This window comes from Ambystoma mexicanum, chromosome 8 (genome assembly GCF_040938575.1).
Source record: "Ambystoma mexicanum isolate Mex_15411 chromosome 8, UKY_AmexF1_1, whole genome shotgun sequence".
NCBI classification, from domain to species: domain Eukaryota; kingdom Metazoa; phylum Chordata; class Amphibia; order Caudata; family Ambystomatidae; genus Ambystoma; species Ambystoma mexicanum.
The window spans coordinates 1066826117-1066838969 of record NC_090929.1 but is presented as its reverse complement, the minus strand read 5'-3'; the positions used below and the strand labels follow the sequence as shown (position 1 = coordinate 1066838969).

The 12853-nt window shown below is 42.9% G+C and overlaps 1 protein-coding gene across 2 annotated transcripts in view; it reads right to left on the bottom strand.

Moving 5' to 3' along the window:
* LOC138472726 (pulmonary surfactant-associated protein D-like) overlaps positions 1 to 12853 on the bottom strand; it is a 43833-nt gene that overhangs the window by 2039 nt on the left and 28941 nt on the right. For both annotated transcript variants that reach the window (XM_069611045.1, XM_069611046.1), the window contains exon 4: positions 10773 to 10856. In XM_069611045.1, coding sequence (XP_069467146.1) covers positions 10773 to 10856 — 84 coding nt within the window. The remainder of the gene's footprint in view (positions 1 to 10772; positions 10857 to 12853) is intronic.

Here is a 12853-nt window from a genome sequence, read left to right as displayed (position 1 = left end):
TTTGCACTTCTGAAGAATCCTCAAATCCTGCTCAAGGAAGTCCCTTCCCCTTCAGTGATCCAAATACATATCATTTAATGTCCTTCCAAAACAAGAACCAGATGTTCCAAAAAGGGCTGATTCATCAAAAAGTTCCTCCTAAGTCACCACTAGGAGGAAGCCCCAGGGGGCATCACATTTGATCTGAAAATACCAAATCACACCCCTTTTTTAAGGGACAGGACAATGTAATGTGAATAGTTAGCAGAAGCCCAGGAATTTTGATTATGATATTCTGAGGTGCAGTTATTCTGATCCACTTGTAATTCTTACACGAATTATGAGAGGCATGTTCTCCTGGCCCTTGAATCTCTTCATTAAGGTGGCACATGAACTCCTATTGGTATGTTTTTGACACATTCTTTGTAGTTTCCATTATTCCATCTGCAAATATTGTATTCTGTCTGAATCTTTTGATAGCTGCATCAATCAGGATGAGCAATATTTGTTTTTCTGTAAAACAGATGTTTTTTTTCGAGTGGCATAAAACTGACTAGGTTAGGTACTTTGGATAATCTTGAAGTCTTGGACTGGCTGATAAGTACTCTTTATAATAACATATATCTTTTTTTTAGCCTGTGTTTGGAAAAAGTGTTGTAAAATGCACCTTTTACAAAGATTTGTAACAAACTGCAGTGGATTGGAAGGAGAAATTCCTTTACAAACTCTCATGGGAGATGTAAGTTCACTAACTCTGCATGCTCACAAAGTTGCTTATTTAATTAGTCAGTTGTGCACATGGAAACTAAGGGGCTCACTAGAGCCAGCCAATTCTGTATATAGAGAAAAATAATTAGAGGGAACATTGATCACAGAGTGAAAATGGCACTTTTCTTGATTTGGCATTAGTCCTTGCACTGGCTTTGTTTAGAAGGAACCCTTCTCAAAAAATTGAAGTTACACAGAACAGTCACAAAGCCATAGGTTGATATGAAAGTTTTTCTCTATTGACCACGATCAGTTTCCTTCCCGCTTTTAAATGAAGCACCAGGTGAGAGCTGTTTTGGAATGTCAAGGCTACCTGACGTGTTGTGTCACATGTGAAGTGAATTGACATCCTTAGTTTGGCTCACTATTATCCTCAGCTAGCAAATTCAAGATTGATTTGCATGTAGTTGACACGTGCAATGTTGGAGATGGGAGAAGAAGAATGGCAGGGAATGCGGTATAGAGGAATTCTCAGAGGCTAAGACTTGTTGGCTGAAATGTTTCCACCCATCAATTTCTCAAGATCAGTGAGTGGGGGATGGATGTGCTCAGACATAGCTCAGTCTTTGCTTTGCTTAGGGACTCAAGCTGCATTTACTTGAGAAGTCCCATTGAGGGAATAGTATGTCCAGGCTGCTTGTTTCCAGTGCAGATATGGCATAGCCAAGCTGTTTGAGATGTACTGTTCTCTTTGGAGACAGAGGCAAAACTGTTTGTTTGATGGTATTTGTTTGGATTTTGCATTTTATTGAAGATACGGGCAGAGTGTTTCACCCAAAAACACTTCACAATATTAATAATACAGATCAAAGCATTCCCATAATGAGGTACTTTACATCGGTGGCATTAAAAGTGTTTTTGGTAAGGGGCGGGGCCAGTTGAGAGACAGTACATTGGTGCTTTGAATTGCAATGATACAAACCACAAGATTCATTTGTTTAGCGAAAATGTACAGATATGTGCACTAATTACTAGGATATGTAGTGGAAGCCAGCGGTAATGAAAGGGGTGTTATGATGCTGGATGGTGTCAGGGTTGCGGCATCCAGGATAAGAGGTGTTTGTGTAAAACTAATGTTAATCCAGGGACAGTTGCAATGTTTTTCATTTCTGTGGGCGAGAAATTCCAGGAGAAGGCTGCTCTGGTTGATGTTGGTAAGGTTCAGTATTTTATCGAGCATTGCAAAGGAGTAGGCTAGAGATGTGCTCAATTCAACTGTGAATAAGGGAAACATGATTGTAGTGGAGTGACAGATAAGGTTTAGTCAGAATTCCAGATGTTTAGGAGGGTCAACATTGAGGAGGATTTCTTTGATAAACACAAAGCAAGCCAGTTGAATGCAAGAATGTTTTATGAATTCGTCAGAAAGGGTGTGGAGGAGGGAGGGTTGGTTGTCACTACCAAAGCTGCGAATAGGTCAAGGTGGGATAGGAATAGAAGGCTGTAATGAGTAGTTGACATAAGTGAATACGTTGGAGATGAGGCTGAACCCGGTTCTGTAAAGTGTCTACTTGGAATCCACATTTGGTGGGGTTGCATGAGTCAGCTGAGTGCAGGTACTCAGTGATTCTATTGAATACAACATGTTCCACATTTCCAGAGTATTGGGGAGGGGGATATCAGTTCAGTAGTAGGTGAAGTTGCTGGGGGTCAGAAAATGGTTTCCTGAGGTTAGGAAAGACAGTTGCCACTTTTAAAGGGAAGATGCTAGTTGTGAGGGAGATCTTGAGCATTGGGGAGAGGTAGGAATGGGTAATGTTGCATGATCCTTGATTGCCTTTGGTGAAAAAGTGATCAAAGTGCATTGTCTGTCCTCAGGATGGTAGCTACCTCAATGGGTGAGGTAAGGTAGGAGAGGACCCGTGCAGATGGTGTAGGAGAGGATGAAGAAAAGCAAGCCATAGGAATTGGCAGGGATAGGATGGCGAGTTTAGTAACTTGGATGTAATGGATGAGTTCACAGAATAACTCAAGAAGATGGCAAAGTACTGTTTTATAAAAAATGATCTAAAACAGGGGGTTACAACGGGCATCAACGGACATTCGCTTGATTTCTCTCAGCAATCTTTTCACAAAAACAAGATTATATACAAAAAATACATCAGAGGTGACGTCATACTACATGGCAAATAATGATAAACCTACTAGGAGTTGTGATAGGCTTGAGGGAAACATCTAAGTATACATTACATAGGACCTAGGATTCTGATTCGTTACTCACTGTCAGGTGGACAATATATGCCTACCTCTAAAACATGTCATCTTCAAAACCATTAAGTACACGGTTTTCAATTGGTCTTCAAACTATAAGGTCCTTCATTATAAGGCCCTCTACAAATTGTTGGCACACTTGTGCCATGTCTGGAACATTCAGTTCACTTAGCAGCACGTAAGCCCAGACCCAGGTGCAAGGAGGTGGGCTTGGCTCTATCTCCCCACCCAATAAGAACACTATCTCTCTTTACCCAAGCCTTCTGCCATGAAGATTGTCTTTGAACTTGGCCTTGCAAAGTATCTTTGTCGCTGGGAATGCATGGGAGTGCGGGCACTCACTATCGTTGTTCTAGAACTCCAAGTTCAACTCTATTTTCATCCTTGGTTCACATGACAGGAGACCATGATTTGGTCCATTGTGGAGGTTTTAAATGTCTTAAATGAATAAAATGTGGCACCTTAACAAGAGATGATTCATCCTTCACACGTTCACTCCTTTCAAGAGTAGATAGTTGACCTTGGCTGCTTCAGTTTTGACTCCAGGCCAGGCAGCCTTGTCATCCAGCTCCACGATTTCAGCTTATTCTTGCTCCCTTGCTTCTTCATGGGTCCTGGCTTCCTAAAATGTACGATACTGATGTCCCGTTTCTATGCAATGGTGGCTCCGCCTGCATTCTATTCACTACATTTAGCCAGCTTCTATGATGACTTAGTCTACCTTGTGTTTCAGCATCTGTACAATTATTGAACGGCTTGATTCTCTGCAGAACTTCGTACACGTGTAATCTTCTTTTCGCATTTAAAAGTTCATTGAATTCTTTACTTCATCATTAGTTTCTATAAGATCCATACATCCTCTTCAACCAGTATCTCGCGATGTCACACATGTCTCTTGTGACGTCACTAGCTTCTCTTTGCTCTTTTTCATATTCCCTCCCTCAGATTGTCATCTCTTCAGGGATACATTCGATAAGGTTGTCTTAATGGGTGTCTTCTTGGAAATATACACCGTAATATTGGCACAACATATAGGAGCTATGGGGCGGGATTTCCTGCAGAGGCATGCAGCTGCTTCTACATTGGCAATCAGTTTGATCCTGATTTTGGATTTGTTGCAAGGGAATTAAAGGGGTGAAGTAATTGTCAAAAAGGTAGGAGGCAAATGAGCAAGGACACAAAGGGGTCTTCAATGTGGCCTGGAGATTAAATGAGAACTTTCAGAGATGGAAGCATAGCGATAAGAGGAGGTTTGATTACTAGTAGAATTTGCCAGTGTCTACGGCTTTGGTGATTTCAGATTCATACTCTTTATGGGAAACAAGGTTCGCAGACAAGCAGGGTGCATGTCATCTACAGAAATGAGACTGCATGTTTGTTTACGGCTCTAAGATTTTTAGGGTGAGCCAGGGTTGAGGGCACAGGCAATGTGATGTGTGGGATAATGTGCATCAGAAGGACGAACCTGGGCAGTGTGGAAGTCAAGGACCAGACTGATATGCAGATTGATATTTCTTTTTTGTGAAGGGTGCAATTAGCTAAAATGTGGTTGTAGAGCCTCCTGAGTGGAATGCACCCCAAATAACAGCATATTTGAACCATGTTTGTTCTTAGTAGATGGGCTCCCACATTCGCCTAAATAAGTCAAGAATGGCTTCTTCAATAGACAGGCTTTGGGTGGAACGATTTCAAGGAGAAGGGACCTGACTTCAGCTACATAAGGAGTGAGCAAATTGGGTTTTTCTTTGTGTTTAGTGATTGTAATCTAGCAGAATGGAGGCTGGAGGTGAGACAGCAATGGTAAAGCAGAGAGGGATCAGGGTTTTGTGGAATTGGGGGTGAGGGCAGTACAATTGGGATAACGAAGCTGCCATGGTTATTCATGGGTAGGTTGTGAAGGGCAACCAGGGATGGTCATAGAAGGTAGAGTCCAGTTGATGTGGTGCGAACTGGAGATGCTAGGGAGGCAAAGGCTCCTACTAGCACAATACATGCCTTAGCGGGTAAGGAGTCAAGAAGGAGATCAAGACCAGGAATGTAAGGGTTGAGAGGCAAATGCGATGGTAAATGATGAAAATAATGAGCAGATGTGGAGCTCGGAGTTCAACCATATTTTGCATATGCATGAGGGAAGAAAGTAGAATAGGGGAAGGTGGGCAAGTATTACTGATAATGAGGTTGACTCCACCACCACCTTTCGCCATTCAAGGGGAACGATGGAGGGAAGCATAATCAATGTGAAGAGCTGCAAGCATTGGAGTGTCATGGGGGGGATCCTGGTTTCAGTATTGGCTATTACTGACAGTGGGTGCTGATGGAAGTCAAAGTAGGAATACTTAATATAGAGAGACAAGATATTCAAGAGCCTGCGTGTAAGACCCAATGGACTGGAAACCTTAAGTCAACACCTGTTAAGGACACAAGTGATGTGGCTCAAAGCAACTTTGACAGGAATTAGTGCTGCAGATCAACTATGGAGCTCAATTGAGGAATTTTGGGAAGGACTGCTGGGGGACCAAAATGAAAAAGAAATTATGGGATGGAATTCTAGTCCGCAGAATGTCCAGTGCATAAAGAGCATAGGCTCAAACATGTATATCCATAACCTATTGGATTCCCAGCTGTGGAAATAATACTGATAGGTTTGCAAACCACGATGCTATGGAGAAAGGGAATAGTGTGATGCCACACATTGAATCACTGAAGTGGTTCGACTGAACAATGTTTGCATGGCTGGCATTAAATTAAATTAACATAGGACAGCTGTAGTAATGAGGCCACATCACACCAATGGCCTGAATCACGGAAGTGGTTTATAATGGCACAATCCCATTGGAAAATGCTCTGTGAATCAGGCTCGAATTGTGAAGGGTGCCCTGCTGGCCCTGATTGGGGACACGAGTGAGTTTCGCACTAGGAGTTTGTGAGCATAAGGGGTCTGGAAAGCCAGCTGTGTTTGTGGACATAGCGACCTGGTGCCTCCCCGGAGTGCCTAATTTACACGAGGCGAGCCAGGTGCAACTGGGAAAGAAATGCATCCTAAGCATAATTCGTATCACATACCTTGCTATAGTGTCCATGCTCCTCATTTAGGCAGCAGCAACCGTGGACCAATGAGGCATGAGGGGAGTACAATTTGCTCTCCCTAGAAGTAGCCTTTTTCATAGGCCCATGGGGAGTCCACTGATGTCATTGCAAATATGTCTGGTCCTGTAACATCTAGGCGAAGCCCTGCAGGGAATTCCTAATGTAGTGGTTCAGTACCCTAGATCACAGGGTACCTCCGGAAGGCCAGGGTTGGAGTACTAACGACTGAACCAGTTATGGGCAAGACTTCGGCTCTGCCAGTGTGTTGTGGAGAAGCTTGGTGTACACAGCAACAAGTGTGCACCGAGACTCTCCTGGAGTTCACACATCTTACTGAAGCAGGATCGGGCTCAGTCTAGGTTAGAAGGCATATGTAATATGGACTTTATTGTATTGAAAAGTTCATGTAATTGTCAAAAACCCTTTGAAGAGGTTCTGGGTTTCGAATCATCCCACTCTGCCTTATTACTGTATCACAATGTTTAAGGTGCGCATGGGTGTAATTATAGGGGGGACAGAGGGCTTTGTCCCTCCCAACTTCTGTGGCATGCTTGTTTGTCCCCCCCAACTTTTAGAGTGAGGGCAGGGGGACTGCAATCATCAATTATGTAAATGGACAATGCAAGCCGGACTGGAGTGCCCAACAAGGCTTGCACTGTCTCATTACATAATGCTGAGATGCCTGGCAGCCGCGCTGCAACACATTCAAGGCCGGGATGCCCTGCATGGCTCAGTCCCTCACCCTGGCTGGCCTGACTCAAAGTCAGCAGCCAGGGTGCTGAACTGGGTGTTGCAGGGACTGGCGCCTGTGCTGCCATGCTAGCAGCAGCACTTGCAGGGGCCACAGTGCAGAGTATCGCTTTCCGGCTTTGTGTGCGACACACAGACAGGAACTAGGAAGCTCATTCAGCTTGCTGATTTCTGTCTGGAGGTGTGAGAGTGCAAAGAGGTTAGGTCGGTGTAACATGAGACGTGGCCCGGGCGGCATTTGAAGGTACTTTTTTTTTTTCATAATCATTTTTAATTGTGTTTGTGTATGTGTATGTTTGTTCGAGGCTGGGATGCGGGCTGACCCTATTGAGGGCGCATGTCACATTTGGACAATGTGAACACAGCTCACAGTACACAGGTATGAAGACACACTAACAATAACAAATGATGCAGTCTATGTGGCAAGCCACAGCTCCAAAAATTAGTCTTGCCACTTTTCAGATGCTACTAAAGCGCCACCATCCTAATTTCAAAATGAAGTTGGCAGAAGGTACGCATTCCCCAAGTAGAGTGGAAAGAGTCAAGCTGAGAAAACCTGTGACCGAAAACTGTCGCAAATTCTGTTAAATAAATTGGAGTGCTATACACCTTCCAAACATGGTGAACTTTTGTTATCAGTTTTTGCTCTAGGTGCGCAGAAGGAACAGTATGGGATTTTGTGTTAAGAGCACACTTTTAGGAGCCCTGTATAACTTTTCCCCCTGCCGCCAAAAATAATCTTCACCAAACTGGCAAAAAAGTATTTTGAGTTTTGCAGACCCTTTTTCAGGACGGTTTGGTGCAGATTAGTAAACGGGTGTCATGGTTCAGGTTACAGGCCTCCAAAAATTGCTTCACTTACCAAACTAAGCAGGGGAGTATCCCGCATGGTAAGAGTGGGAGGTGTGGGGGGGGGTGAGCAATGAAATGCAGTCTGTGGAATTCCATATGGTCTCGTTGGCGCCCCCAAATCGCCCACACCTGCCCCAATCTACCTTTTTGGTAACATTATGGGAAGATGGCATTTTAACAAACAACAACAATAAAACTGCAGGATCATTCCAGATGCAGGAAACTCATCTATTAGAGCTCTGTCCAAGCCCTCTGAGGCAAAATACATGCAGATTTCCTAATTATTATATGGATTGCACCAACAGAGGTGACTTCACAGAAAAGAACATTGCAAGGCACATCATCAGTCCTTGATACTTGGAGGAACCAGGGAAGTACTTTAGAATAAGTTGCCATAAATAAGCCAAGTGACAAATAACTTTGCGCTGCAAAATACCGAAATTGCACTTTTGTTATATGTGGAGCAACACTATAGTCATCAGGCTTTTCCATTATAATACCATGATACATTAACATAAGCTTTGAAGTGAATCAGAGTCACTTGCAGAGCTGCAGATAAGGCATAAAGGGATTAAATGATTTGCTCAGGATCACACACTTGGTTAAATGGTGAAACTGCGATATGGACAATGTAAGCGACCGCGCACATCTTTCCAGGTTTAGTTGATATAGGTATTTACTAAGGTTTTGCTTTGCATTTCATGTGCTTGCATAATTATTTACAGCAATGCCTTGGAAGCAAACCACATTACATCATAACAAGCCTTTCACAGCAAACTAACCATGCACTATAAACATTGTCATAGAAATATGTTTAACCATGGGAGTATGGCATTAGTTTTATTCTCCCCATTTTGCATGCAAAGTCACAATCGCATCATGTAGATTAATGTAGCCTAACAAATCCCCCTTGGGTTTTAAAGCCATAGTCATTATTTCATAAAGCATGTAACATTATGCTCCTTCTCACTTCTGATCACTCCCTTCCATTCCCATTTCTAAAGGGACAAAAGTCCCTGCTAATAGTAAAACCCCTCCCTCCCATCAGTGCCTAATTGCTCACATTGTAATGCTCATTTGATACAGAGCAACATGAGGACTTTCTGCTGCCCAGAGCTTCTAGGGACATTGTCCTGGCAGCTTGACACATCTACCATTCGGAACAGGTAATGAACGTGCTGAGCAGGAACTACTCAGTACACATTGTCCTGCCAGCGGGACACCTTTGCCATTGGGCGCCCTCTTTGATGTGCCAAACGGGAGAGGTGTCCCAATGACTAATGTCCCGTTCTGGCTCTTAAAAGAGTCGTGGGGGGGCAGCTTGCCAACCTTGCCTCTCCCCCTTAGTACTCCACTGCTTGGAGACATTCGAACACAGGAAAACATACCTTAATTTTAATCAGTCCGAAGCTTGTAGAAAAATCTATCAGCACATACACATATAAGGTGCTGTGCAGAACCCAAGTTTGGAGATATATGACATTTAAAAATTGATACCAAGTATACTTGGTCTCCCACTGCACTGGATTAACTGACGGCTTCTGCCTTTGAATGAATGGAAAAAAGGAATTGCGGACATTCCAATGAATCTGTTCCTTTCGGCCATAGCTTTATAGTTCAGCTAGGTCAAGTCAACTTAGCCCAAAATTTCAAGGGGTGATAAAGCCTGGTCTGCTCAATGGACATTGTGCCACTGTTTCCATGTGTTATTGTATCTGTACATATAAAAGTTGTGTGCACACAGTGTATGTCAGTGGAGGTGCTGGGTGCATTTGTGTGTGAGTGAGAGTGTATGCAAGCATATGTGTGTTGACTTTTGTGTCTGAATGAATGATAAATAATGCATTGTTTGTATGTTCTATTGGAATTAAGTTTGTGAATGTTATGTTGTGTCAGTGGGTGTATGGCCCAATTGAATTTTAAAGATAGGCCACCAGTCTTATGAAAGCTATAACAGAGTGTCAGCAATGGAAGCTTGTGGTGTAGTATTTAGTGTTATCCCTCAGGGATTTAGGTTGTTTGACCGAGGTACAAAATCACGGCGAAATTGACTGTAGTCATTTTCGCCGCAAATACGTTTTTACCTCAGTACAAAAATACAGTACTCCCATTAGGCCCCCCCTACTTACCTTTTCTCCATCCGCCGTCTCTCCTGTACCCTGCAGCGTCAAATCCATCCATCTAACGCGGGACGGATCTGATGCTGCAGGGTCCCTTTTTCTTATTTTTTTTTGTTGAGTCCCCTGCCACCAGTGCTGAGAAAGCAGGGGGCACCCATGCAACCGCTGAAGTCAAAAATACCGAACATGGGGAGCGGGGACACCCTTCTTGTTCGGTATGTTCGGCTTCGAACTAATGGTGGTGACCGAATCAGTCAAATCTGCCATTCAACCAAATTTGATCAAACAATTTGGCCGAAACGATCCCTAAGAGCCACCACTCGCCCTAACTCCACCCCACCCCACCCCGTCCCCCCCAACATTTTCAGCAAAGTTACTCCACTGAATGTGTTGCATGAGAAGTGTATGTAGACTAGGGTCAATGGCAAGGAGAAGCATTCACAATAAGCGATTCATGAGTTGATTTCAGTTTCCAGCTAAATGTGAACAAAATCAGGAAGACGTGTGTAAATGGTCGTGAGAGCCTTGACATGAATGTGGGCCTTTTTAGGGAGCCAATCGAAAGCTTTAAAAATAGAAATTAACTTGTTCCAAGGGTTTTGATCTTTCTGCTAGCCATTTTGCAAGGTTCTGGAGATGCTGAAGCAAAACATTTTTTAGTAGTAATTAATTTACCAAAACAACTCTGTTGGCTCACTTATGAGATAATATGAACTGCCCTGAAATATTATCCGTAGGACTCTGTCCCATGTCAAAGTCATCGAAAGCTCCCTTTCTGAGTGGCAAACATAGGCCACCCTAGCAGTCTCAGGAGACCATGTAGCCAAACAGGGCCATACATACATATCTTCTTTCCTGTGGTGAGGGAGGTGCCTTGGATATTGTATGCAAGAGAATTCCAGGGGTTGTATATGGGGGCCAACGATTGGACTCCATTGGCAAACATAGGGTTCCCAATCACATCAATGCGACGCAAGTTCACAGGGTTTGATGACCATGCTTTACCTTTCCTCTGTTTGTCCGATGTAGCCTGCAGCGTCTTCAGCTGAGCGCCCAAAGTACTGAGCTGCCGCTTCAGAAGGTCAAGTTCTAAAGAAAGAAAGATGTGTTGAAATGCTTGCATATTTTTCGGAGGTTAATTAGAAAGTTAGCCCATAATTTACCTAGAGCCAGTAGGATATGCAAACTTAAGTATTAAGTCAATGTATGAAATTACTTTAAACTGTGCCTTGTGTCCCGAAGTTGAAAATGAGCACTATGTTCTATGACAGACACTCAGGGTAGGGTCCCTGCAATCTACTGGTCCCCAGATGTTTTGGACCATGTTTCTATGGTCCCTCACCCTTGACAATGCTATATAGCGCGGATGGGAATTGTAGTCGAAAACATCTGGAGAGTCCGTGGTTGCAGACCCATGCACATATACTTATCATCAAATCCCCTAGTCGTGGCTTTTAAAGTTATGGACCTCTATTAAAAAAGATTGTGTTCAAGCCTTAGAAAAATGCTTTCCCACTGTGCCATTCCACTATCAACTGCATAGCGTGAACATTACAAATAAGCAGAATGCCTCTCAAGATTTATAATCGTGATATAGTGGTGCATCGGCTCGCAGCACACCACTATGCCCAAAGAAGCCCGATACTCCATAACATGACAGTAAGATGAATTATGGGCCAATGAACAGGAGACCATATAATCTTCACCATGATAGCCTGCCACTAGCCATAGATCAAGACATTCTAGCCATTCAAAATATCGACTCAATCCCTGAAAATCTGTATAGAATCTCTTTCCAAACCCCTATAAAAAATGCAATGCATGTACCTTTGTGTAACCTGAGATCCACCTGCAATCAAAATGACACACCAAAACTTTAAAGGAAATAATAGTAGGACGAGTGTGTAAGCTGTTAAAAAAAACGGATGCATGACCAATCTAGCTGAAATACATGTAGTAGCTATAGAAAATCCATGAGACAGGGCAATTATGCACATGAAGCGCTCACAAGTATTTTATAACCTGCCAAAGCCCCACTGAGGTAAGACAATAAAAGACACAATGTGACTAAAATAATGATATAAAAGAGTTGATGCAAAACACAGATGAGACAATCTCGCAGTGCTGCACACTGACGAGTCACACATTCAGCTACAAATACAAAAAAGCAAAACCTAACAAGTGTGCATCGTATTCTTACATGTCAGCCAATGACAGTATGCACACATCAGTAATTCGCAAAAATGTAAGTATTGATAATAAAAGTCAGTTTCACAAGGCTTTCCAAGAGTTATTATAATGTCTACATCATTGAACACATCCACAACAGGTGCTCAGCATCTCAAAGATCCACTAAAATGCTGAGAATTGTGAATGGCTAGGTGTAGGCTGAGGCCATAGACATCTTCTAAGATTTGCCAAGGACAATTGTCGAAAGACAATACAGTCATTCAGAAGTAGGTTGTTAGGACGATTGCTGTCAGACACCAAACACAAATACAGTCTATCCCAGGAGAAGACAGCAGCAGGTCTGAGGCATGTATTCTCTCATATTATACTTTCCCTAAGAGGAAAGTAATTCCCATGTTCTACACCCCTCCCTTGCTTGTTATCACTAGTTCCTGCTATCATATTTTATTGGACACCATTTTTCTTCAAAACAAAAAGGCCACCTTAGCTCCTCACATGATTCGTGTCACAGGTTAACAGTAATAGCAGTTCTATACTTTTGTGAATCCTGTTCATGCTGTACATGTATAGTGATAGTAATTGGAATGGATGAGCAGAAAAGTAATTTCAACTAGCTACAAATAAGCACAGCATTAACAAATGAGCTACGTTGGAACCTTTGTAAAGCTTTTCTGGTGTTCTCATTCTTCAAAACATGACCGCTGTTGCCAATCTACTTCACCTAAAAAGCTAATATTACTATGGTCTTATAAAAAAAAAAACAATATTTTTGTCTTTCTTCCCTCAACAAACACAACAGTGTAGAGGAGCAGCGGCATTCCTCTGCAGGAAATCCTGCCCCCTACCTCCTATATGTTGGAAGTCTGAGACTGTGCCATGTTTGACACCAGCAGTTG